Source organism: Guillardia theta, assembly GCF_000315625.1.
Source record: "Guillardia theta CCMP2712 unplaced genomic scaffold GUITHscaffold_12, whole genome shotgun sequence".
In the NCBI taxonomy this organism is placed as follows: domain Eukaryota; class Cryptophyceae; order Pyrenomonadales; family Geminigeraceae; genus Guillardia; species Guillardia theta.
In genome coordinates, this window is record NW_005434662.1 from 457,296 (window position 1) to 482,652 (window position 25,357).

Consider the following 25,357-nt stretch of genomic DNA (forward strand, 5'->3'; position numbering starts at 1 on the left):
GACGAACCCATGAGTGCTGATCGCCGAGCCTCCTGTCAGAGGACGACTCTGCTCAGATCTTCATTCGCCACGGCTGGAGGGCTTGTGCTGCTGCTCTGCTGGTATGTGAGACTGCTGCTGTCATGGTTGAAAGTGAGGGTGCTGCTTCCAACAGCGTCGGGTGGATGTTGAGCAAAGAAGGTGGCGATCAAGCCTCCTCGTTGGTTCAGCGAGGAGATATTGGTAAGGCATCTCGTCCCCATGGACAGCTTGCCGATGTATTGTATGACAGATAAGTCGTGGAAAGCGTTCAAGCACCAGTCGCAAACGGAGACCTCGTTTGTGGAGGGAGAAGATGAAGTGATGAAGAGAGTCTTAAACCACAAGAACGGCAAGTTGAAGGTCAGAAACCTCCCAAGACGATGAGCGAGGACCATGTGAATTGCTGACGAGGATGTTCAGAAATATCAGCTGATGCATCCTGAAATGATAGAAGAGCTAGAAAACGCTATTCAAGATCAGGTTGATTTCATCTTCTCATTTGAAGATACATATACGTGATTTCTGAGGTGTAGATTGCCGAGGAAGTGAAAAAGAAATTACATCTGGCTCTTGAGCAAAAAAAGGTTGACTCAATTTCGAACGAAAGCAAAACTCTTGATGCAAACGATTAGAATCAGGCTTTCATCAACTTGAACAGAACCATCAAAGAGGTATCTAATGAAAACCTAGTTAGAGACGTTGCAGTGAGTTTGATCCATTGTCGGAAACAGATGAAAACATCTATCGCACATCTGAAAGGGTTACATGTTGGAGCAAATGTCTCAAGCATTACATCGAATCTAGAAGACAGCATCTGTAACTTCATGAATTGCTCGGGCTGGCCAGCTGAAATGAAAGAGGTCATGTAAATCAGGCCCTGATCATTGATGAGCCTGACTTGAGCTCAGCTCAACAAGGAAAAGAGCGAAATACAAGCGAGGCTGAGCAAATACGTGGCAGAAGTAGATGAAGACAAGAAGGAATTTCACGATATGAAGAGCAAGTTCTTCGACAAGTACTTGTCAATGGACATCAAGTCACAACAGAAGCAAGACGAGGTAGTGGGAAAGAGCAGCATGCTTCAAGCGTTTCATTCTTATATGTTGCAGCTCAAGTACTGGAGACAAGTCGTTGCTGCCTATGAGCATCGCTTAAACCAACCGCGTACAGGTCGACTAATCCGTTCAGAAGTAAGTGCCTTGACTGGTTACAGCAGCGGAAAACTCGTCAGCCTGCGATGAAGTTGAAACCATCAGCAAAGACTCTGGAAGGTGCTAAGAAACTCGTGTAGCTTCGATGGAAACTTATCTGCACTATCCAAACTTTCAGGTTGACGGTGAATGCTGGGGCAGGAGTGAAATGCTTCTGGCTGATCAAGTCGAACAAAAAGGTGATGTAAGAATGTTGTGGAACTTTCACTAAGTTGGAAAGAATGTTTCACTAAGTTGGAAAGAATGTTTCACTAAGTTGGAAAGAATGTTTCACTAAGTTGGAAAGAATGTTTCACTAAGTTGGAATCTCAGACCCTCAACGTTCAATTCTCTAACGTCAAGAACTATGGGAACTCGAGCATTGCGGTGTTTGTCGTTAACACCTCGTCGGCTCCTCTAACGGACATCATCGACAACGTGAGCAAGGCGACTGCGCTGTTGCTCTTTCGCTGACTTCATATCAGATTTATCTTGACGCCCCGGCGACCACCTTGAGGGGGTATGTTCCTGAGTTATCGATGCAGAGAAACACCAGCGAGGTGAGCGATGCCATCGAACGTGCGCCGGTGACGATTTGTGTGAAGATTTTGATCCACAACGACTTGGACAAGGAGTTGTTGCATCCTTCGACTTTCAAAGTATCATGGACCAGCTCGTGAGCTACAATCGCACACTTACAAACACAACACAATCAGAATTGAGCTATATGTAATACACAAACATGTACATGTTCCGAACTTTCGAAATGGTCAATTTGAGGGCAAGAACAACTTGGCAAGAAATAGACGTAAAAAATAGAAGATACCAGGGACAAGGCAAGCTCTCCAAAACACAGAAGAGTCCAGTATCATGTCTGCTTCCTGTCGTACGGATGGTACCGATCGATCGATTCAGATGGTTGGTGCTTGACATGCGGCCGGAAATTCTGGACAGCATGATGTGATCCCTGTCGCTGATATGAGCTCATCTCTACAACGTATTCGGGTACCTCCCCCACTCGCTCCGTCGACCTCCAGCCTGCGCTGAATCGCATCGCGTCTCCTGCTAGCCATGATTCATTCCCGCAGTCTACCAAGACAAGGGTCCACCATCATGAGGAGGAGGCAGAGGCTGAACGCAGCAAGTGAGACTATCACCACCTGTCATTTTGATCTCAATTCACACTTTTCACGGGACGACCTCCCACCACGTGCTCCATAGCCATGACCCTCCATGTGAATCCACTCCCTTGCCTGATGAGCTTCAGGGCAGGTCAGCTTCACCATGAGCACAAGAAGGTAAGTCGTTGCAACCTTGATCCTCCGTGTATCCGCTGGATCTGTGACAGTGGGCAGGCCAAGAAGATCCTTGACAAAAAATGCCATTTCAGACGTATACCTCAAAGATCGCTGTGTTACCATCCTGTCCTTCATGACCAAAGGTGCAAGTAGGATACATCTCATCCTTGTACACTCTATGAGAAGATTCGTGATGGAAGCAATGCATCATCGCATGCTGCTGCATCGTCGACGAGTCGTTGAACAAGATCTTCGGCACCTGAGGCTGGAATGCCCCCAGGCTTCTCCTGGGAGGTCCTCTAGGGCCCCACTCTGAGCCTGGGGCTGGCCTACTGGTCTCCCCTTGTCTTGGAAAGGCCTTCTTGATCTACAGAAACATGGCTTCAATCGATCAGACGCATCGGGCTCCATCAAGGGAGCGGGGGCGAGACATCAAGGGAGCGGGGGTGAGACTTCAAGGGAGCGGGGGATGGAGGAGGGACCAACCTCCACCTCCTTTCCCTCTACCACATGCGGCCTCCCGTCTTGTTGCTGACTGATCAACTCTTCCACCGTCTCCCACTTCTCGAAGGTGATGAACCCGAAGCCTCGACTTCGCCGCGTATGCTGGTCGGTGCAGACCTGCGCCTCTTTGATGTTGCCGAACCTGCTGAAGTATTCTCTGAACTCGAAATCCTTGACTGTCGGCGCCAACCCACCCACAAAGACTTTGTGGACTCTGATGTCAGACGGCACCAGAGGATGCTGCACTCTCTTCTTGGCTATCATCTCGCCGTCTTCACATGCTGGCCCGACTCGAGGGATAGCGAGTTTGGCGTCGAGCAACCTTCCTCGGATGTCATGCCGTATGGCAGACACCTGTTCTGCGACCTTGGGGTCGTGGAAACGCACAAACCCGAATCCTTTTCCTTTCCCGGTGGCTCTGTCTCGCATGACCACAACGTCATAAAGCTTCCCAAACGTCTCGAAGTATGCCCCCAAGTCATGTTCCGTCGTATCCCAAGACAGCCCGCCGATGAAAAGCTTTCTAGAAAACCTCGATGTGATTCAAACGCAATAGACACGCAGAACAGAAAGGAAAAGGTGGTGAGCCACCGACACAAGAATGGACACTTTAGCTGAGGGAAGTCTTTCATAACATTGTGACGAAAGTGAGAGGGAGAGACAGAGTCGGAGTCAGGAAAACAGATGAGAGAAGAAGCAGAAGCATAAGTAGAAGTAGAAGTAGAAGAAGAAGAAGAAATAGAAGAAGTAGTAGAAGAAGAAATAGAAGAAGAAGAAGAAATAGAAGAAGTAGTAGTAGAAGAAGAAAAAGTAGTAGTAGAAGATTTAGAAGAAGTAGAAGAAGAAGAAGAAGAAGAAGAAGTAGAAGTAGAAGAAGAAGAAGAAGAAGAAGTGAAAGAAGAAGTAGAAGAAGAAGAAGAGGAAGAGGAAGAAGAAGAATGGTTCATCTCATGCTGTCATTCCTCATGTCTTACCCTTGGTGCTCGTTGTTCACCATGTGAAATTTTGTGGAGGCATATTCTGAGGCGGGTTCCGAGGCGTTCCGGCCAGTTTTCTTTCGGGTCCTGCCTGAGAGTCTGCCCGCCCGCGGCGCCGGCGCGGCCGGCCGGCCGCAGGTTGAAGGAGTTCCGTGCCCCCGGCCCGCCGGTCCGCCGCCGGCCGGCCGGGCCCGGCCGAGCCTCCGACGGACTGAGTCCGACTCGGAGTCCTCGGACTGCCATCATGATGATCTGGCACCGTCTGGCGCCATGTGACGGTCCGATCCGGGCACCGTCACCCGTGACCGAAAGCCGTGAACGGTTCGGAACTGGCGCAGCCTTCAACCGGGCTTTGCCAGTCACGGTTCAAGCCCCGGGCCGGCCCGGACGGCCCCGGGGGGCCCCGGGCTCACCGTCACACGGTCATGCCGGGGGCCCCCCGGCCCGGCCCTTATCATAGTAGTATCGCGCCGCCGCGGGGTTCACGGACTCGGATTGAACGGCCCGTTACTCACGCCACGGTACGGTACGGTACTACGTCAGTGACGCGGCTCCCCGGAGCCTGAGGGCAGCTCGCGGCCGCCGGGGCCCGCGACGGGACTGGGCCGGGAGCAACTTCAGTCGGGGGAGCCGGGCCCCCCGCCGGGCGCCGCCGCGTCGCCGCCGCCGCCAAGGCGAGTCGGGCCGGAGGTTCAGTGTGTCCTTGATTTGAAATAAAAAGACAAAGAGTATGCTACATTGAGTACCATGACAAATGTAACTGAAAAATCCAGTACTACCACTTGTACCGCTAGCTGTGGATACTGTCTCTCAAATCAATTTTACGGTCAAAACGGGTGAGGCGGGTTTGGATTTTGAATTCTTTCCGTACACGCCTGGATCAAACGTCCGCCTTCCCTTTCCCCCTCTACCTGCGTTCTCCTGCCCCGTCTCCCGAGCACTTCTCTTACTCACCCTCCTCCTGCCCTTGATCAGCTCAGCACTAACTCAGTTCTGCTCCTTCTCCCGAGATGCCGCAGCTTGCTCGTTCCGTGGTGACGAACATCTTCACCCGAGCCGATGCGGCTCTGGCCGAGTCAAGAGATGGCTTCCCTTTCTCCCAGGCCAAGTATGCAGTTCGCTGCGTCAAGTATGCTGGCACGACGTCCATAGGCAAGAGAGCCTTCGCTCTCGGAGACTCTGCCGTCACCCTCACCGATCGCGTCATCGAAGCTGGGATGGAAACCCAGTACTATGCCTCGGCTGAAACTTTCGTCAAGGAGCGGGTGGCGCCGAAGCTGAGGGCTACCCGAGAGGCTACAGTCGCCACGATCAAAGCAGCCAGGGCCCTTCCTCACAACACGTCCAACTACGTTGTCTGCAAGTACGAGGACGTGAAGAGCGGTGTCATCATTCGCTACAACAAGACCAAGATGATCATTGTGTGCCGGGTGAACGGAGTTTGGATACGAGTGAAGCTCTTCTTCTCTTCTGGGTACGACCTTCTGAACAACTTCATCAACTCAATCTACTCGACTTTCATGTCTGCCAAGTCCAAGGCTGTCAACCTCTTCGATTCTCTCAAGCAAATCGTCATCTCCACCAGGTTTCAGATCACCATGTTCGCTCAGAACAGCTGGAAGACCGTGACGATGCGGATTGATCGTTATTCCGCGTACCTTCCCTTCATCCAAAAGCAGAATCAGCCTGCTGCGATCGAAGAGCAAGAGCAAGAGCAAGAGCAAGAAAGCATGCCCAGTCCGGTTTCCTCCCAGATCACAATCCGCAGCAATGGCCCAGCCTCGTCGCAGAATCTCATTGTTGAGGACATTATGTCTCAGAGGTTCGGGAGATCCCAGGTTGTTTCTTCCTCTCTTCTCCTCCTCAACTTACTCCTTCACTTGCTAGCAGGCAGGAGCAACGAAGCTCGAGCAAGCCTCTGACTTGCCAGCCACCAGCAGTCACGAGACAGCCTCCCGCTCGTCTCCTGCCAGCCTCACCCCCAGTGACATGATGATGGCGATCTCTCCGGCCCTCCGGCTCAACGTCTCATCTCTCTGCAACTCGAGCACCGAGGCTGAGGCCTATGAAAACCCTCCCCCCCTCGAGAGCGAGCCGCAAGAGCTCGACGAGGCCCCCGTGTTCAACGCCGAGAGGAGGGGCGGCCTGTGGGTTCCGAGCCCGATCATCTCTGAGCGCAAGTCCCACACGGATAGCGCGAAGAAGCTGAAGAGGGAGGAGGGAGACGAAGACGAGGCAGTGAGGAGCTGCTGGCATGCGAGAGGAGAGCTGACACTTGACCGCAGGGCGACCAGGCCGATGAGAACACTTTTACTCAACGACCTATCAAGTTCAAAATCCAGGTGAATGCTCGCGGGGAGCCTGCGGTCCTGAAGGATCTAAACGACGCAGGCAAGCGGAAACTCAAAGACATCAAGAAAGAAGAAGGGCAAAACTTCCTCAAAGGCACAGGAGCCTATTCAGGTCTTCAACTTCTAGAGCCTTGAAGACTACGGAAGGCCTGTCGTTGAAGCGAGTCGACGTGTCAGTGCTGTACTGACAGTTGTCAGACCTTTTTTTGTGACGGCATGATGAGTAGCGGTCACGTTGGTCATCATGCTCGCGCTTCGCATCAGTAAAGATTGACCAGCAATTGACCCTGTAGCCAAGAGGTCCTTCTCCTCCATCCTCTGCCTGTTCGTTTGTGACGTCGAGCATGAGCTACCATGCCCTCACTGTTTGTGACTGACAACGATGGACCGAATGACGAGACACACGTTGGTTCTCTTCTCTTCCACTCTCTTTTCTCCCTATCATCTGCCAAACGAGTTGCTGATCACATAGCCACGACGACCTCCACCCCGGAATGGACGTTGCTGTGTACCATCTGCCTGCGCCTGGTATCCCAGAACTTTACGCTTCAGCTCATCTCTGTCCTCAGCCATGGCGTTTCCTCTCTCCAGCGACGTTGATGCGATTGTGGTGTCCAAGGGAACTGCGAGCTCCTTGGTGGACGGCTTGTTGCCCTTCTTGGTCAGAAGTTTGAAGAGAACCTGAGACTCTCCGTCTTGCTTGACAATCTTAGGATGCTCGCTGCTGCTATCCGACGATGTGAGGTCGAAAGGAATGCCCAGGTCAAGTTGTCTCCTGCGAGCTCCCCCGCTCGCCGCTCGGTTCTCCTGCAACATCTTCTGGAACTCAGCATCGAAGGCCTCGTCCTCGAGCGAGCGTTGTGTGGCCTGAGGCCGCCAGTGAACGACAACTTCTTCATCATCAGCCTGCATGCAGATGTTAGATGGTGACAAGAGAACATCTGCCTGAACCTGTTCGTCCTTGTAGTCAAATGCATCGTCCTCCTCAGCATCGTCCTCCACTCGCTGCTCCCCATCATTGTCATCACTGTCCTCTCCTGCTCTGTCGTGCTCCTCCTCATCCTCAGATTCTCCTCCCTCGTTTTCTCCGGATTCAACGGGTTCATCTTTGGTCGTGGGCTTAACTTCCAGTGCCAGCAGACCTCTCAGGCGGCTCATTTTCATGTCGTTCTCCAGTCGCGCGATGTTCGCGTCGGCTGCTTCCACGTTGTCGAGACGCTTCAGGTCTGGTCGAAGGGACTCGAAGGTGTCGGATACCGTGAACTCCACGTCCATAGTCAGCGAAGTTTTCCCCAGCAAGTATCGTTGGAAGTGAGCAAGAAAGAGGTCAAGCCGCTTCTTGGGGATTCCTCGATCGAAATAATGGCCTGAAGTATCCAACAAGGAGCATACCAGCCTCACTCGGAAGAAGTCGGAGGGCGAGTCGGGCAAGTAGCCTGTTCTTTCTGACCCTGACGAGATGAAGGTGTAGAGCGCATCAAAGATGATCGAAGAGTCCACAACGAGGTCATTGTACAATTCTCCGAGGAGTTTGACAAGTCCTAGCAGTCGCTGCTGCTTGCTGAATTCATTAGCTTGCAGCAGGTATCTCATTTCTGACAGAAGGTCATCGGCGACGTAGACCGCCAATGTGGAATGGTAAGAAGTCAGGCCCGAGATCAACGAGGCCAGCAGGTAGATCTGGTTGTATTTCATTTTTTGCACCTTGAGCAGGCATTTGATGAGGTATGACTCGTTCTGAAAGAAAAATGTCAGGATCAAATGGATTCCGAAAGCATCATTGACAATTTCACCTCCTTCCAATCGAGCTTTCTCAGTTGCTTCTTGACAAATTCCAGCGTGCTCTTAGAGAGTTTCGAGAAGAGAAGATGTCTGATGTATTCCTGAACAGCAGGGCGTTGCTTTCTTTGGGCACGAGCAGATCTTTCAGGCGGTCGACACAAGTAATATGCGTTCTCAACCATCGTGTCCAGTCGGCTGTAGAGAAATGTCACAACTCTTCTATTTGGAATAGGCAAGTGGAAACCTGTCCAAGTTCTTTGCGTTCTTTAAGCGCATCATAGTATTGAGCATGTTCTTCGTTCGTTCGTGTGTTGTTTTGGTTCTGTATAAGAATCGTCCACAGACCTTTACGATAATTTGTTAGCTCGACAGCATTTTCATCCTTCATTCACCTCCAGAAGGTTACAAGCCAATTCAATGTTCTGATATGCGAAGTCGTCGATAAAAGCTTGCAGGCAGCTAAAGATCGCAAGCGGCTTTGCCACCTTGAACTTCAATAGTTCTCCTTGAAAACGCACATTGCGAACCTGGAGAAACAATTCACCGAGGTAATTTCACCCAGTCGACATTGATACCTTTGATTCGATATTGGATTCTGATTTATACTTCATGAACTCATTGAATTCTTGCTCGAGCATCTGAGAAAGCATTTGTCCAATATCTGATGAATTGTCAGATTATCTTACTCCAATCACTCTCTCGCACCTGGAAAAGCTGGTGCCAACACAGCAACAAACCGGGCGTAGTAAGGAATCAGCGATAACGCTGTCCTTGGGACGTTGTAGAGTGCCCGAGCCAGTTTTCTTCTATTCAATTTGTTGTTTTGCGAACAGAATGTCTGAGCAGCTTGATCGATGAGATCTCTACTTTGACAAGTTGCCAAGTGAGCGAGAAATTCTTCCCACTTGGCTTTCTCAGCAGCATTTACGTCCTCCTCCTTGTCCTCCTCTTGATTGGCCGTGTCGGGTTGTGTACTAGTCTCGCTGGATTCCTTACTGGGCTCTCCACTGGAGCTGTCTGCTGCTGGCTTGCTGGCTTCCTCGCCACCTTCAGTTGCATTTTCACTTGAACTCTTTAACTTGGTGGCCTCGACATCACTGTTCAAACTTGGTACCAAGTCAAAAATGTTCGGCAGATCTTCATAGAAATCTCGCGTATCCATGTCCTCGAAGACATTGTCTTCGAAATTCTCTTCTTCCCGTTCGCGCTGGGTCCCAACGACAAAAGCTCCTCCTCCCAATCGAGTTGTGTCCTCCGGGTCTTTGGGCAACTCAGGCATCTCCACCTGAAGTGCTTCGGAGAGAGTCTTTGTGTTGCTCAGCGCCTTTTCAAGATCAGCTCGTTTTTTCTCTGTCGCTTTCATGCAATCTTCAGGTAAATCACCTCGGAGAGTCAGCTGCCTGCGATTTTCCTTTTCTTGCTGTTTCAATGAGGAATGCATTTCAAACAACACGCTGACTGTGCTCTCGTAGTACTCCTTGAGGATGCTGAAAAGCTCTTCTCGATGTTCATCAGAAATCACAGGGCTTTCAGTCGGTTCTACAGAGTTAACCTCTTCCTCCAGCAATGTAAGCAAATCGTCATCTTCACCAGATTTTCGTTCTCTTCAGCATCAGTGATCTGCATTGACTGCATTGAAGTAGCAACGGCTTCAACAGGAGCTTCAGCATTTTCGGGTGTGATTCCTTCAGGTTCGACACACTCAGCATCCTTCTCTAGCGAGCCCATGGCCTCTTCTGCGGGCTCACCAGGTTCTTCAGGCGATTCTTGCATGTCGTTGTCAGTTGTCTCTCTCGTTGGTTGAGAAGCGTCATTTTCAGCTTTTCGTTTCTGATATTCCTCGAGCATACCATCAGCCTCCATCTGCCATTGAGGGCGTAGATTGAGCAAGTCATCAGCTGCGTATTTCACGAATCCAGAGACAATGCTGAACAATGTTGCCCCGGCATCTAGTTGCTGAGCTTGCAACTCTTGCGCGATAAGCTCCTTCAGCGCCGAGATGAGAATGGAACCATCTGTGTAAACTCCAGCAACAAGAAGCTCAGTCAAGAGCCTCAACATAGTCCTGCGTTTGGTGAGGCGATCTTTCCTATCTGATTCCGAGTCCACAGTGGCCGAGTCCTTTCTTACCGGCTGAAAGATTGAGCTCAACTTGGGAATCAATTGTTTGGTGAAATCTGCATAACGCTGGTGAAGCACCGATACGACTTGGACCATTGCTGGGACATCGTTACTCTTGATCTTGGAGTCCGAAACTGCGTCAACACACTCGCTGATGAATTTGCTCATGTTGATCTGCTTGATCCCAGAGACAATGCTGTCCTTGTTCTCCAGCGACACCATCTTCAACTTCTTGATGATTGCCTCATTCTTCTTGATCGATGCATCCAATAATTTGAGATTGACGTCCAAACGAGCATTTGCCGCATTCAAGTTGGCGGATCGAGTGTCATTCTTTGCCCTCTGTGCTTGCTTCACCTCGATGATTTTTCGTGAAGATCAGAGATTGCCTTTCTCCGCCTCAGCCGTTCTTCTTCGGCTTGCTTCCTTTGTCGCTCGAGCTCTTCCTGCCTTCTGGCGAGCTCCTCAGCCTCTTTCCTCGCTGCCTCCTCCTGCCTCAGTCGCTCCTTTTCTTCTTCTTGCTTCTGCTTCTCGACAGGATCCTGCGGCGGCTTCCTTCCCCCCCGTCCTTGACCCGATCCTCCTCTGCTCCGACCGCCTCGTGCAACCTTGCCCCTGTTTGACGGTGCTGGGTTGGGACCCTCCCGGCCCCCCTCACCATCCGGAGGAGCTCTTGCAGCTCCACGACCCCGGGCACCGGACATAGCGCCGAGGAAGTATCTGAGAACGACATGGTCAATCCAAGCTCTGACTTGCACACTGCAACTCAAAGGCCATGTCCTATAACGTCGCGTGCAACACACCACCTACACTTCACGCAACACTGCACTACTGGGCCGGAAGATAACATCACGACTGAATTTTACCATGTGCGAGCTTACTCTGATTGTCTGATATCAATTCCTATTTCCTTGTCCTCCCAAAAACTCAATCATTCTTTCATCTCGTCTTCCTCTTGCACGAATAACCCTTCCATCACTCTACCATCTTAAGGTTCCATGGAACTTCACGAACCCTGCATGAAGCTCTGAACAAACCAGCTCATAGCTTGTGCAAGATGGTGCAAAATCATCACAACAACAACCTGTCACCGTGCCTCGTCCTCTCCATCAACAAGCCCCCTTCCTCCGGCGAAGGAAATTTGCTTCGCACACAGCATCTCGTGCTGCTGAACCTTGTAACTTCATAAGGCTTGATCTAGCACAGCTCTCAGTTTCAGCACGTGACATCCTCCATCCTCGTGCATCATGACTACTTCTTCCCTTCCTCGTCTCTCTCGCTCCAGCTCGCCATTCTTCCTCCTCAAACTTTCTCCCTTGTGCGGCCAGCATGACCTGTCCCCGCAGGTCCTGCCACTGCCGCTAACCACCCCGTGATATTCCTTGCCTTACCCCCATGTGCCACCCTACCATCAGGGCTGACTCGACCACCCCGTGCTCCCGTTCATTCCACATTTTGCACCCACCCCCTTTAGCTTGTCTCCTAACCTTTAGAGGGTCTACTACCTTCGATGTGTTTATGGACGCCCCTTGGGGGTACTCCATTAGGACCCCTACCCCCCCAGGATGTGAACGATCAAGGGCAAGTGCGAGAGCGAGAGCAAGGAGCAAGTGCGAGAGCGAGAGAGGAGAGAGGAGAGAGGAGAGAGAGAGAGAGAGAGAGAGAGAGAGAGAGAGAGAGAGAGAGAGAGAGAGAGAGAGAGAGAGAGAGAGAGAGAGAGAGGGGAGAGAGAGGAGAGGGCTCGAAGAGGGCTCTCCTGGTCGTCTCGGGTCAAGTAAAGGAGATACTTTCATTCAAAGGAAAAAATTACATGGCTACGATGACCTACATCTTATTATTCACATTAAAAACAGACCAGTCACATGTTGCCGAGCCGAACCATCACTTATCCTCACCCTGCCTTCCCACTGTCCGTCAACCATGCCGCTCGTACACAAAGTTGCTCTCAGGCATCGGCACTGTGCTCCCCGAATGGAGAGGGGAGGGTGGATTGTTGGAGTTCCTTGCCATCAGAACTGGCGTCTGACCTGCAGAGGGAGTGCGGGACGACTCCATGATCATGTCAAAGGCTCCAGATATGGAGTTTCCTTGGTTAAAATGTCAGGAGGAGGACCATGGAGCAGCGAGCACGGAACCTGAGGCTGACGTAGAGGACCCTGACGTCCGGAACCACGGCAGATCGAAAGATGCTGAATTGCGGAAAGATCTCTTTTCTGAAACTCCTTTCGTCCACTCCCGCCCTCTTGTTGACATGAATTTGGCCCGTAGCTGCGAGGCAGAGGGCAGGCAAACATTAGTCGCGCATGGCAGCAAGGGGGTGATGGGGGTACCTGACGGGTTAACTGCTTCTTCTTTAGCAACCTTCGGTTTCTCACCTGAGGATGGGTCAGTCAGAGCGAGGGCGCGCTGACCCTCAGACCTTCTGCAGTTGAGAATGCTCCCGGAATATGTCATTGAATGTCGAAGAGATCACTAGATTTCAATCAGCCCCCACCCGCGCAAATTCTGAGAGAGTACCAGAAATAGGAAGAGCGACCATCACTACTCCCAAGATCGCACATATGCTTCCAAATAACTTTCCCACACCAGTTTGCGGGACCATGTCCCCAAATCCTGCAAAATCTGTCATAATCCGCGCGAGCGTTCCTCAAGAAGCCACAAGTTACAGGGAATCACATATCAGCTTACCAACAGTAGTGATGGTGACGATAGCCCACCACATCGTATCAGGTATTGATCTTGCAGGGAGTCATGGATTTCGCGAGTGTATGCATGGGCTACTCACAAGAAAGAATCGCTGTGGGGATAGACAGACGTGTTGTCCATTTCCGAATAATAAAGTAGGGCTGCATCAACCGTTAACAAGAAGTTGGAACTTCCAAGGCGCCAAATCACGGAGCAGAGAAATGGTGACCAGGTGAACTCACCTGAAAACAACAAGGAAAATACAACCATGCAGAAGAGTAGAAGACCCTGGACACAAGATGTCAAAGTGTGCTTCGGGGAGAGCATCTCGTTACCAATTCCGAGCGGCACGCAGCGGCAGTCTTCCATAACACAATGAGGCCATCCGAGTGCCTCGTAAGCTTGAAGATTCTGCATAGTCACACACTTGTTAGCATGGCAATGAAAGCATGTCACTCCACACCTCAGGACCCGCAAGACCCGAACTAATTTTGTTCCACCAATCCCTCTCGCATCTGATCCGACAGAATCAGACAGAGCGGCTTTAAAAATAACCTTCCAAAAAGTACATGACCAACGATGGTAATATTGCAACGACGTCCAAAATATTCAGTAGGTCCTTTAGGAAGGCAACCTAGGCAACCTTGTCTACGTTGACTATGAATCTGCAGAGGTTATGAAGGCAAGGAAAGGGAAAGGGAAAGGGAAAGGGAAAGGGAAAGGGAAAGGGAAAGGGAAAGGGAAAGGGAAATGGAAAGGGAAAGAAACAAAAACAGAACAGTTAGATGGAATTAGACGAGGGAGAGCAAGAGACCTTAGCAGAAATTCCACGAGGAAGTACATCACAAACGAGAAATCCATCTGCCTCACGATGTTCATGCTCATCTGGGAACGATCATTTGTAAGACTCGAGTCTACAACTTTGGAGAAGGGCAAAACACGACGAAATAGAGTGAACCAGCATAAAATTTTGCAAGCATGAACCAAGGAGAGAGCTATACCGGACTAGATTCGACCTCTGGTATAGTTTCTATGCACACAAGGACAACAGAGGATATTATCTAGAGAATTTTCGTTAGCTACTATAAAATAGAACGAGGATCCGAGATTTCTTACCAGCACAAGGGAGACCAAAGAAAGAAGCCAAGCTCTGATTGAAGACGAAGGCTCCTCCAACAGTATGAACAGCCTATTCCAGCAATGAGTGATAGAGCTCTCATCACCCGTTGGTGATCTCACTTGCGGCGCAATCCCCTTTTTGGTTTACCAGGACGTTCAGCGATTTTGTCTGTGTCGTATCGTGCTAGCATTTCTTTGATGCCCTGAATGAGAGAAATCAGCATAAGAAAAAGGTTCAAGAATAACAATTCACCGGTATGTCTGCCCTGTGCATCGAAAAATGCTGCAGTTCATTAATCCACGTTTCGGGAGCAAGATGAGGTGGCTAAACAACAAGGTCAAGGAAAGGTTCACCAGGTTCAAAAATGCTCAAATCTTACTCGGAGAGGCAAGACACCTTCCCTGTAAGAATTCAATATTTCCACAAATGCTAATGGATGGCGATCGAGAATCAACTGGATCAGACAAGTCAAATACCACGATAAGCAAACAAACTGATAACCTTCTCTTGATTGAACAGCACACCCGATGGTTCAGTCACTAGACTGGTCAACAAGGTTCCTACAAGTACGATGACAAGCATGTATGTCACCCTCAAATAAAAAAGTACCAGGATATCGTCGCAGGGTCCTTTCATATGTCACATTGATCAACCCTCCACAGATAATTGTAATCTTCCGTCCCTTCCCTTGGTTTGCCATCAACTGATAAATTGAGAATGAAAAAGATGAGCAGATCAGGAGGACATTCAACTTTCGAAAGTGCTCAACATACCTTCTCTTTAACTCCTAGCAGCACAGAGGTCCAATTCCGCACACAATTTTCAGAAGGGGAAGGCGAACCAATTCGTTTTTCCTCCGAGTAGCATGACCACCGACGCATGACCGGATCTGAGTTGGGTTGTTGAGGCAAAATGGCTTCCTCCGACCTTTGTTCATCTGGGTTGGACGCCCAACTTGGAATCCTCACTTCCATGATGTCCAACCACTCGGAAATCCCTGATTTTGAGTTTGTTGTGTCGTCTACCACTCCCTTTGAATTATCACTCTCCACCCCATCGTCCTTCTCTGATCGTGAATTTTGACCCTGTCCCCAAGAGAGAGGGCCGGTCACCCTGGAAGCGAGAAGACACCATCAGTTTCCAGCAACAAACAAAAGACCTGTTGGTCCCAGCAAACCTGGATGAAGCCGAGGTCGGTGAAGGAACGCGTCCGTTAGCATGCTGCGGACCGTCCGCGGGCTCTTCATCCGCGGACATAGGTTTTGAGTTCGATTTCAGTTCCCAGTTGCGATGCAATGATAGCTTCCTCATTGGAAATGAATTGGATCTTTCCATCGCCGGGAAATCCATCTCGGCGTCTGCTAGCGAGTCGTTGATGATCAGCTTCTCTCCCAGAGTGTCAGCATGCAAGTATTCTCGTTCTCCATCATCGAGTGTGATCTGAGCTGTAGCTGTGGGGTTACTGGAATGAGCAATTGCATCTAACACCTTTTCTTGGGATTTGTTTTTCAGAACATCACCATTGAGAGCTGGGATCAGGGCCTCAAACGAGTATCTCCTCGGAGGGAAGGAATTGAGGCGTGCTCTTCTTACTCCGTCCTCCTGACTTTCAGATAAAATGTCAGGAGGACGATGGCTCGCCATGGGTGCACCGAGGAGGGCTAATGCTTCACTTGGAGCATGGATTGCAATATTTAACGGAAATCATTTCCAGCAGTTTGTGATTGACTCTATTGACCTCCAATCTGATATGCACAGTCTGAGCACTGCTTGGGTTCAAAGCACCAGTCATGCATAGGAACTCTGAGCTTCATAGGCTGCGATCCGATAAAGTGACGTGTGCGTCGCTTCAAGTTTCAATAGACTGCAGGATAGGTAGGGTTGTTTGAAATAAGAAAACGCACACCTCCTCACAAGACGAAGATGTTCTCACGTTCTCATCCCCTCCTCCATACCCAACACTATAATGAGCTCAATATTCGCATCCTCATCTTCACTCCCCTCCTTCTTTCGCACTCCCCAGCACCGCCGCTGCTAGTGCAGGGCCTCGACATGTTCGAAGATTTAGAGAGTGATTGTAAAAGGGTTTTATGAGATAATGTATTATAGATAAAAAGTTATAGAATAACATCTGGTACTCTGACCGCGATCCTTATAGATCGAGGTATCGCTCTGGACAGTATTGACAAATGAGGATGGGCTTACTTTTGTACCATAAAATATTTTCGACTTTTAACAATAAATTGTACCCAGCCCCTACCTCCCCAACATCATGGATAAAGTTGCATGATTGGTAGGGTACTCATCGAGGCTAAAATAACAACTTGTACAGAAAAAGTCTGGAAGTTGTAAAAAGATGATAGTGAAAAATACATATATATATATCTATAATTTAATCTTAAAAATGTTCTCAGCCAAATTGGCCCCCCGGACCCTCCCGTTGGACTGTTCATGACCCACCCCACAAGAGGACAACCCTGACCCTCCTGATAGCGATTTCCGTCCCCTACGTCCACTACCCCCCTTATCGCCCCTTGGCACCCCCAATTAAACGTTAACCTACAGGCCCCCGGAGGGGTATTTCGGTGGCCCTTGGAATCATTGACCCACCCCCTTCTCCTGAGTATCCAAACGTATCCCAGGAGGGGTACAAGGTTGTGATGTAAAGCCACCCGGATGAGTGAGCACGATGTAACACAAGACCGTTACTACTATAACTTTATTATCTCATAAATGTAACGGTCAGTCGCAACTGGCAGGTTCAGTCTTTTGTAACGTTGCAACTGAGACATAACTGTCACTCCAAGGGGCACGATGCTGCAGTGGAGGGTGGGCGAGGGGAGAGCAGTAGAAGTGCGGCAAGGAGCCGTACAAGATACGGTGAGGTCAGAAAGCTCGAGACATGTTGGTTGGATGGAGCCGCCAGCTAGACGCATCTTCAGGTCCAGGAAATCTGTCATGCTGGCCGACCAGCAGTAGAAGAGACAAGTGTAGATGAGGTAGAATTGATCGGATATCGCAGATGGATCGTAAGGTGAAGGATGAAGAGGGGAATGGAATCGTGTGTTGTTCAAAGTTGATGGTTTTGCGCTCCGTGTCTCGATGTGAGCCGGTGCATCTCATCCATTGTGACATATGAGGGTGGAAGTGACCCGAAGCAACTGTTTTCCTCTCCTGACGAAGTTGATGAGACGATCTCGTTGAGTGTTTGTCTTTCAGGTTTGTGAGCGACCTCCGGAACAATGAGGGGCCCCAGTCGTTGGCCCGGCTCACTGGCTTGCATCAGCCTGGTGGTTGCCGTGGTGACAATTTGTATCATTCCGTACGCGAGGAAGGAGAATGTTCCGGTCGAGATGACGGCGAACAACTTCCAGAAGGGTGCGAGAGCAGCCGAGTTGAGATTTCATCGCACCTTTCAGCTGGCAACGAGGGACAAGGAGGAGTACAGGAAGCAATCGCGGCTGGCAAAGAAAGATTCGATGCTTGCAACTTCATTCCACAAGGCCTCTCAGAAGCTCTCCAGTAACGCTGTCAAGCTGCATGAGGAATCCGAATCCAACAATCTGAAGCTAAAGGAGGACTACAAGGAGATATCCAGGGACATGCGACGCCTTCAAGTGCAAAGGAGTGCCCTGGGTCTGGCTAGAAGACAAGTCGAAAAGGAGGAAGCGCTGAACAAATTCATGGAGGCATCAATCCCCCACGTGCAGACAGAATTAAAATATGTCGATGGAAAGATGGACGATTTGCGTCGTGCGAAGGGTTTGATTGAGAAGGAGCTGAAGAAGGGTATCCAAGAAGATCATGCTGCTCGAGTCCTCGCAGACAAGTCACGGGTTGAGCTGGATCGTTATCAACAGCAGGCAGTTCATGCTCGCCAAGAAATGAATGAAGCCAACACAAGAAAAGCCATTCTCCTGTCTCAAGCCAAGGTAGCGAGCAAAAAGGCTCGTTTCCTCCAGGCAATGGCTGGCCATTCACAGGGCAAAGCTAATGAGGGAGAGATCGAAGGTCTGGCAAATAGATACGAGCTAGAAGCATCATCTCTGAAACACAAAGCTTCAGAGAGCAGCAAGGTGGCCTCCTTGTGGGATGCGAAGGCGAAAGAGTCTCTCACTTACCTCACTATGCTGATGGACAACGCCAAATCTGCTGCTTCTTATGTGGAAGATGTAAGGGGGCTTGGAAGTAAGATGATGCTGGAGCACAAGGAGGAAAAAGAGCTCGCGCATGAAAAAGCAAGGTTGTTGCGAAGATTGAGGGACGAGAAGAAAGAAGAAGACAAAGCTCTGGAGCGATTGCACCTGAGCAAGAAAGCTTTGCAGATTGGTGAGAAGAAGACAGAAGATAGTGAGAAACGATTGAAGGCGATAGAGAGGAACTATCAAGCCTTGGGAGAAGAAGATGCAGACAAGGACAAGCATGCGAGGATCTATCTTCAAAAGGCTTGGTTGGATGACAGACAGGCAAGGGACCTAGGAGCTGCCGCTCAGATGCACCAGAACGCAGCCTTGGTAACTTTGTCATTGACTTTATGTTAAGCTGACTCTTGCCAGGAATTGTCAAGTGCTTCAAGAGCTGAGGCGACAGAAGGAAAGGCACTGGTGCAGGAAGCTCGCGACCTTCTCAAGTTTTCCAAGTATAACGGGGAAGCCAAGAAGGAGCATGAGGAATTGAAAACTTTAAGTGGAAGGAGAGACCATGTCTCTTCTGTTATTGGTTGGTGACGACACTTGTAAATGTTACAACTACTGGTCTCATTGGAACTTCCTTTCCCTTACTTCTCTCAAAACCTACTTCACATGAAGGCCATTGAACCCCTGAAGATTCTTCAGCATTAATGATAATGTCTCCTCACTTCTTTCGGCTTGAAATCCTGACAGTGCAAAGTTCCATCTTCGCAAGAAAAAGAAGGAAAACAACAACCTGCAAGTCCTGCTGCCTCTGTACTTGTTTCGCCACTTTCGCCGCCCACTCCTCCCGGCATTCCTTGTTCGCCTGCCATTGGATCAACGAGAGGTGCAACTTGCACGTGCAGTCTCACTTCCAGCTGCCTTCTGCTTCGAATCGCTCTCATCTTGAAGTAGACAGTCAACCGGAGACAGGTCCCTTAAACAGTACTGACCTCCTTCTGAGTCTCAAGGAGAGGCTTGATGTTCTTGAGCATCTCTTCCATAGCCTGTTCAAAAAAATTGTCCCAGTGACCTCTCATACCTAGCAGGACTCTATCGTTCTATCTCTCATACCCGCTGCAAGACTTTGCGCCAGTTCCTGTGCGAGAAGATGCTGGCAAGTTGCGACAGGTCAGCATGGCACCTGTGATACAACCACGAGTACCTTGCTCCTTTGGCCCTTCTTGTGATTGCAAGGATCTCAATCCAAACGTCCCCGTCCCGGTCTGCCTTCTCGTCTTCCATCGTGACTTCAAATTTCAATTCTCCCTCGAAATTGTTTCCCCTGCCAGATGTCAACGAACCGTTCATGACTGCTCCCATTGCTCACATCAGGGTGCTGCAGCCCATCGACCAAGTGAGCGTCTCTCCTTTGTTAGAGGCGTCGGACGCGGTTGATGTTGCGTTTGATTGGTCCTGAGCTTCAGCCCTCGGCAGGGGATCACAGTGAGACATCTGGGCATACCATGTGATCTCAGTTTGCCGCAGCGACAAGCAAGAGAGGCATTCACCCTCCATGGCAAGACAGCATAGCCGAGTCTGGTCTTGATCGTAATAGCAAGATTGTCGCGTTGAATCTTCTCAGGCACGAGAGCTTGCTGAGTTGCTAAATGTGCGCTGGCGCAACAACCCAACGGTCATGATCAGAAGCATCCGAGGAGAAACAAACCCGAGCCAATCAACCGTGTCCAACACCCGCAGCGACTTGACGGCATGGCAAGATTCGACAAAATCATCGTACCCGTGACCAACCTGACACAAAGCAAGAGAGTCAAGAGTTCACAAGACCTCTACGGTCAGCCGCACAAACCTTCATCTTCTTCTTGAAGCACGAGAACCCAGGTGGAACTTGCGATTTCATCGTCAGGCCGCTCAGCTCATGATTGATCGGCAGGTTCGTCAACGTGGGCAAGAACTCGTTCTTCATGTATTTTGCATTCGGTCGGAGGAAGGTCATAGTTGGATATTGGCTCTGAATGATCACCGGCCAACCCCCTTGCACTTTCTTTCTCAGACTGTACGCCATATATCCTGCTGCTCCTGCTGACAGTACGTAGCTAGCCTCCTTTGGATTCCTCCAGATCGCGCCTCCGATGCCTGCAACAATGCCCATCACGCCCACGCTCCTCCTGCTGTCGCCGGCTTCAGTGGTCTTCCCCTGGGCCTCGCGTGCTCTCTTTGAGAATGGAGCGATGGGTTCGTCAGAGCCTGGCGTCCACTTTATGTCAACCTGGAAGGAACGTGAGGAGGATCACATATCTTCCTCGTGCCCGCTCACCATGGCCAGGCAGCCTCGCAGCCTTCGGCTGGACTGATGGAGATGTTGAATGGTCGAATCAGCCGGAAGAAAGCCTCCACATAACAAAGTGCCGAGAAGAAGCTTCTGAATTAAAGCCATGCCGATCTAGGAACCCTTCAAGACCTGTCAAGACGTTTCAATGTCAAGATTTCATCACCAAAGAATGATCGCTGCCGCCTGTTCTGCATTTCGACCGAACCGTAGTCTTGGATTCGTGTACCGCTTTTCTAGTCCATGCAACTGACATTCTGGACCCATCATTCCAACACTTACACACGTTCTGATACGTATACACCTTCTTTCTCTCTCTCTCTCTTTCTCTCTCTCACTGACCTTCCCCTGTTTGTTATCTCCTCACTCTTCCTCGTCCTCGTCTTTCAATTTTCTCTTTCGGAAGTTTCTCAACCTCTCTCCCTCGGTCTTCAGGCACTATCTTTGCTCTTCCCGTTTGCTGCCGCCTCTATGTGCCATCCGCCACCTCCTTCTTCCTCTGTACAATCTTCGTATCAGCATTCCTCTTGTATTATCACCCTTTTCCTTCCTCCGCACTCACGCCTTGGGGCTCTCCTACCCTCCCTGCATGCTTTCTCGATCGCTCTAGTCGCATGCAGAGTCGCATGGACCATGAGATGGGGAATGAGGGCGATGAGAACGGGGGCCCGGTCACCGGGTGCAAGACCGTACCGTACTACGGTACGTTCAGTGCCGCGGTACCCGTCATGACAGCCTGTCGACCGAGCAGCATCATTGTGATGTACGGTCACTAAGTCAAGTTCAGTCATTAGATGGTACAGACAAGCACAGGATTACACCATTCATATACCCGAGTCAGAGGACAAGCTGTACAGACAAGTACAGGATTACACCGCTCAGTGGGCAAGGCGGAAGCTAGATCACTACTACTATAATGATTAGACTCTCAGCGAGACTGTACAGACAAGTACAGGATTACACCATTCATGCACCCGAGTCAGAGGACAAGGCGGAAGCTAGATATACTATGCTATGGTCAGAGTGTGGCCTGAGCCTCGGACCGTCTCATCATCCGACCGACACTGACTGAAATATTTCTCTGCAGCGCTTTCAACAAATAGAAAACCCGAACGAGGTTCGAGTTGCCAGATTGAGTCCTCCTGCCCGTTAAAATTCTCCAAGTCCTTTACAGTTCCAAAAGCTTTTCTGCGCTCTGTAGGAAACGGGTAAGGGCCCGGCAAGTCGAACTCAGGGGGCAGTTGCTAGTGAACGACAAGCAACGGAATGAAATTACCTTCCGAATGCCGGAAGCTATCTTCCAGAATGATCTTCGAGGGCTTTCACCTTCATCCTCGGCCTTAAACTGCGAGTCAAGCTCAGTCAGAGCAACGGTAGGACGCCATCAATCTTGGCTATCACCCGCATTGCTGCTTCTTTCTTGACGTTCACAGTTCCATTCTTCCACATCTCAAGGATCTGGGGTTCTGTTCCATATGTTCCCGAGCTCATACCAATGTCTACTCTCCAGACCGCGCCATCACACGCGCTATTTATCGTCTTGCTTTCTTGTATGGTGTGCCCGATCACCATGCGCCTGACATCTCCAGGAAGAGCTTTCAGAGTTGCGTTGAGAGTGGCGCATGTGCCTGCATCTATATGTGTCCCCCCGTATCGTCTCATCCATACCATGCTGTCAGGCGTGCTTGCTGCTGGCAACGGCAGTCCATCTTTCTCGCCGCGGAAAAAGGCTGATACTTCCTCATTGATCTTTTTCAACGCCTCTGACGGGTTCTCGTGTCCGATAATGTGATCAAGATCGATTCCAGCATGCACAAACAGAGTTTGCCCGACAATCAAAGCTGTTGTTCTTTCCTCAGCCAAGATTGTTCTTGATATCATGCCTCCAGGATGCAAAGCCATGTACCTGCTTAGACCGGCAGATCCAGACAGCCTGGAAGCTAATTCATGACATTGCAAGTTGCTAGCATGGCATTCGAGGGGCCCTTCATGTAAATCACAGAGATTTGCGTGAAACTCTTCTTCCGTTAAGGTTGAGTTGTTCATGCATTGCCTTTGCCATCGAAAGAAATTTTCCAAAGCTCCACGTGTCGCATATCTTGCTGTATGTGTAGACAAGATTTCATGGTTCCCTATCAATACGTGGAGAGCCCCTTCATGTTGGCGTGCCTGAACAGCAAGCTTGCGAAGGAGAGACAAGATTTGAAGCTCGTCATCCCCTCTATCAAGCTGATCTCCTACTTGGACAACTACAGTCTTGCCACCAACCCACTCGTCCCTCTCTGGATGCAAAACCTCTGCGAGTCTTAAAGCCCGTCGTGTTGCTACAATGTCTCCGTGGAGGTCTCCAATAGCTACCAGACGATCGGGTTGAGGTAGAGGGGTTCCATCAAGATGTGCCGCGATCCGATGTCGCTTATCCTTGTCGTCCTGCAAGCCAGCCAACTCCTGGATCGTGAGGGCCAGGACACAGACCATCAACAAACACCGCATGCTCATTTGAGACTACCACACACTACGATTTTTGCGTCTTGTCAACTATCTGCCAGAAGAAAATCCTGAGGGATAATCGGTGTCTTTAAACACTCAAAAGCCAAGGATCGTTCAGTTGTCGAATTTAACAAGATTCAATCTCTTCGAATGAATAGGGGTACTCCTTCGTATCAGCAAGCTCACTTCGCATGGCAACTCTCAACGGCTGATCGAGTCACAATCGTCACTATTCAGTTGGATGTCCTCCTTCTTCCCTTGAGTCGGTCTGAGCAGTATGTACTTCCTGCCTTCCCAGCATGGAGCGGCCACCCTACCCACCGTTGCCCTTTTGACCATCCAACTTTGACCACTGCCGGGCAGCCTGGGCACTCCGCCTCGCCGACCGGCCCCGGGCGGCCGCCGCGGGCCGCCGCCCTCAGGCCCCGGTCAGTACGGTGCTGAGACGGTGAATCCCGAGTCCAGTTCTTGCCATCTCGCGACAAAACCGAGATGTGAGCTACCGTATCCAACATTTCCTCCAACTTGGGGAGATGGGAGACCAGTGCTGAAACTAGAAGAAGGTGTTTCTCAGTTTTGAACACTCAGCCGAAGATGGTAACCGGCCGGCCCCCGGGCCGCGGGCCATGCCATCTGACAGTGATCGGGCCCGGCCCCGGAGTCCATTAGCCTGCAATTGCGCAAGTTCAAAATCCTCTACGTGATGATCTTCAGGGCCATGTTGGGCCGGGAAGATACGTTCTGCCTGGTGCCTGGAACGCCTTGCAACCGTTGGCAAGTTGCACGGCCCGGCAGCCTCGGAGGACCGCCCCGCGATCACACTCCTGAATCTTTGCCACTCTGATGATGAGCCGGGTGCTGAGGACCGTCGGCCGGCATTGCACTTCAGCCTGAGTCTCATGCCGCATCAGTCCATAGCCTGCGGGAGAAGATGGTGGCATCATACGGTACTTTGGACGCAGTGCGGCGCCTGGAGGTTAACTGGCAATCCATGAAGAAACTTGTCAGCTGCCAGATCGTGCGGTGAGGGGTAAACTGAGACAGAAGTTCATCAACCGGGTGGCCCGAATACTGCAGAACCGAGCCTCGGAAACTTCTCATCATGTGAGGGCTTGAGCCGTGAGCTCCGCCCCGCTGGGCGGGGATGACTTGAAAAGCACTACCACACGTCCCAGATAAATCAGGCGAGGGGATCCAGTCATTGACGCTCGGCATGATGAAGCTCCGCCAAGGAGGTGTATTCCGGAGGCTGTGCTGAGTGTCCAAGAAGGCCAAGCCTGCCCTCCTCGATTGTCCTCGTACTGATTTTTAACTTAACTTTGAGTAGAGGTCGGACTCAGCCGTAAATGATGATGTGTGGGGTTGACTAAAACTTTCCGAGCTGGGACGAGGAGCGACTCGGCCAGCAGTTTGTGCTGGGAATCATGGTGGAGTGCCGAGAGCAGCGTGAAGGGCAAGGAACGATGAGCGGGGTGGAAGGAGAAGTAACTTACTTCATTGATAGAGGAGGTGAAATTAGATGAAGTGGAGAAGATATGACTCAGAGCAAAAAGAATGAGAAGTAGGGAGAGAAAGATGCAGGAGTAGGAGAGGAAGGGGGGAGGAAGTTCAGAAGAGGGGAAAGGATTGGAGAAGGAAACTTGAAAGATTGAAATTCTTTCAGGTCTTCGAATTATGGAAGGAATGTTTGATTTTCGGCAAGACATTGTGCCAGCATCAGAATTACAGCAAACGTTGCCGGCTGCTGCAATAGGTGTCGAAGACAGATCTTCAACGATACTTCTCGACATTCCCAACGTGGGACGATACACACGCGATCCGACGGACATGGAGAAGAAGAGAGCCTGGAGCTCCGTGAGTGCACATGGACCTAGCAAGATTCTGCGACTTTCGCTCGCCCACCCTCTCCACAAGATCAATCAGTGTGTCATCGTTGAGATCCCTGCAATACCAGAACTTGGCAGCCTCATGCACTGTGATCCATCATGGGTAGACCATCAACTGTTGCATCATGTTTTGAGAAGCATGGCAACTCAGATGATTGCTTCAGACTTGGTCACTCAACAAGATATCTGCTTCTTGTTTTTTCACCGTGCTCTGGCTCTGCTGACGACAGAAAACTTAAGTGCGCTCGATGCCCTCTGGACAAACACGATGCTTGAAGAACCACGAGGTTTCATTGAAGATTTGATTCGAATCAATCGATTGACTTTCACACAGTAGAAAGTTTGAATCAAGAAGACATCTTTCAACAAACAATTGGGGTGATTTTGTTGATTGCTATACTGAGTTTTGAATGTTGAAACTTGGTTTAAGCCGAGAGAGAATCCTTACAAATATCAAGCCGTAATTTTTA

At 50.3% G+C, this 25,357-nt stretch overlaps 8 protein-coding genes across 8 annotated transcripts; 3 read left to right on the plus strand and 5 right to left on the minus strand.

The window, feature by feature from the left end:
- Positions 1 to 122: 122 nt before the first annotated feature.
- GUITHDRAFT_134670 (hypothetical protein) lies at positions 123 to 1,891 on the plus strand (the record flags this gene model as incomplete). The annotated part of the gene is made up of 12 exons (XM_005838082.1): positions 123 to 222; positions 272 to 381; positions 442 to 501; positions 555 to 605; positions 654 to 692; positions 930 to 1,079; positions 1,131 to 1,191; positions 1,238 to 1,292; positions 1,351 to 1,411; positions 1,545 to 1,649; positions 1,697 to 1,771; positions 1,817 to 1,891. 12 exons carry the CDS (start codon positions 123 to 125, stop codon positions 1,889 to 1,891), a joined length of 942 nt encoding a protein of 313 aa, XP_005838139.1.
- Positions 1,892 to 2,941: 1,050 nt separating this feature from the next.
- Positions 2,942 to 3,535, minus strand: GUITHDRAFT_66239 (hypothetical protein; the record flags this gene model as incomplete). The annotated part of the gene is made up of 2 exons (XM_005838083.1): positions 2,942 to 3,265; positions 3,305 to 3,535. Coding segments are annotated over 2 exons (555 nt in total), but the record flags the coding sequence as incomplete, so codon positions are not given.
- Positions 3,536 to 5,000: 1,465 nt separating this feature from the next.
- GUITHDRAFT_103081 (hypothetical protein) lies at positions 5,001 to 6,468 on the plus strand (the record flags this gene model as incomplete). Its single annotated transcript, XM_005838084.1, has 4 exons — positions 5,001 to 5,828; positions 5,881 to 6,228; positions 6,276 to 6,332; positions 6,382 to 6,468. 4 exons carry the CDS (start codon positions 5,001 to 5,003, stop codon positions 6,466 to 6,468), a joined length of 1,320 nt encoding a protein of 439 aa, XP_005838141.1.
- A 314-nt stretch (positions 6,469 to 6,782) lies between these two features.
- GUITHDRAFT_134673 (hypothetical protein) lies at positions 6,783 to 10,977 on the minus strand (the record flags this gene model as incomplete). The annotated part of the gene is made up of 8 exons (XM_005838085.1): positions 6,783 to 8,078; positions 8,135 to 8,318; positions 8,368 to 8,468; positions 8,516 to 8,650; positions 8,699 to 8,784; positions 8,829 to 9,681; positions 9,714 to 10,601; positions 10,903 to 10,977. The coding sequence occupies 8 exons, from the start codon at positions 10,975 to 10,977 to the stop codon at positions 6,783 to 6,785; spliced, it is 3,618 nt and encodes a 1,205-aa protein (XP_005838142.1).
- A 1,043-nt stretch (positions 10,978 to 12,020) lies between these two features.
- GUITHDRAFT_161631 (hypothetical protein) lies at positions 12,021 to 13,215 on the minus strand. Its single transcript, XM_005838086.1, has 8 exons — positions 13,172 to 13,215; positions 13,030 to 13,090; positions 12,933 to 12,982; positions 12,762 to 12,857; positions 12,664 to 12,716; positions 12,575 to 12,619; positions 12,380 to 12,512; positions 12,021 to 12,331 (listed from the first exon to the last, which is right to left on the minus strand). Exons 1-8 carry the CDS (start codon positions 13,197 to 13,199, stop codon positions 12,159 to 12,161), a joined length of 639 nt encoding a protein of 212 aa, XP_005838143.1. The 5' UTR covers positions 13,200 to 13,215; the 3' UTR covers positions 12,021 to 12,158.
- Positions 13,216 to 17,291: 4,076 nt separating this feature from the next.
- GUITHDRAFT_161632 (hypothetical protein) lies at positions 17,292 to 18,808 on the plus strand (the record flags this gene model as incomplete). The annotated part of the gene is made up of 2 exons (XM_005838087.1): positions 17,292 to 18,563; positions 18,606 to 18,808. 2 exons carry the CDS (start codon positions 17,292 to 17,294, stop codon positions 18,774 to 18,776), a joined length of 1,443 nt encoding a protein of 480 aa, XP_005838144.1. The 3' UTR covers positions 18,777 to 18,808.
- Positions 18,809 to 18,842: 34 nt separating this feature from the next.
- GUITHDRAFT_103085 (hypothetical protein) lies at positions 18,843 to 20,619 on the minus strand (the record flags this gene model as incomplete). The annotated part of the gene is made up of 12 exons (XM_005838088.1): positions 18,843 to 18,869; positions 18,908 to 18,925; positions 18,976 to 19,047; positions 19,094 to 19,126; positions 19,175 to 19,228; positions 19,296 to 19,335; positions 19,387 to 19,506; positions 19,552 to 19,676; positions 19,733 to 19,838; positions 19,891 to 19,973; positions 20,032 to 20,451; positions 20,500 to 20,619. 12 exons carry the CDS (start codon positions 20,617 to 20,619, stop codon positions 18,843 to 18,845), a joined length of 1,218 nt encoding a protein of 405 aa, XP_005838145.1.
- A 1,060-nt stretch (positions 20,620 to 21,679) lies between these two features.
- On the minus strand, positions 21,680 to 23,010 carry GUITHDRAFT_161633 (hypothetical protein; the record flags this gene model as incomplete). The annotated part of the gene is made up of 3 exons (XM_005838089.1): positions 21,680 to 21,706; positions 21,788 to 21,856; positions 21,913 to 23,010. 3 exons carry the CDS (start codon positions 23,008 to 23,010, stop codon positions 21,680 to 21,682), a joined length of 1,194 nt encoding a protein of 397 aa, XP_005838146.1.
- Positions 23,011 to 25,357: the final 2,347 nt, after the last annotated feature.

What these genes read in the sequence shown, in the direction of transcription:
- GUITHDRAFT_161631 (XM_005838086.1), bottom strand. Translation starts at nt 13,199, where the DNA reads ATGGTTGTATTTTCCTTGTTGTTTTCAG. An exon ending in AGAAGCAGTTAACCCGTCAG is followed by an intron (nt 12,513 to 12,574) that starts GTACCCCCATCA and finishes TCTGCCTCGCAG; the next exon opens with CTACGGGCCAAATTCATGTC. An exon ending in GTCCTCTACGTCAGCCTCAG is followed by an intron (nt 12,332 to 12,379) that starts GTTCCGTGCTCG and finishes ATTTTAACCAAG; the next exon opens with GAAACTCCATATCTGGAGCC.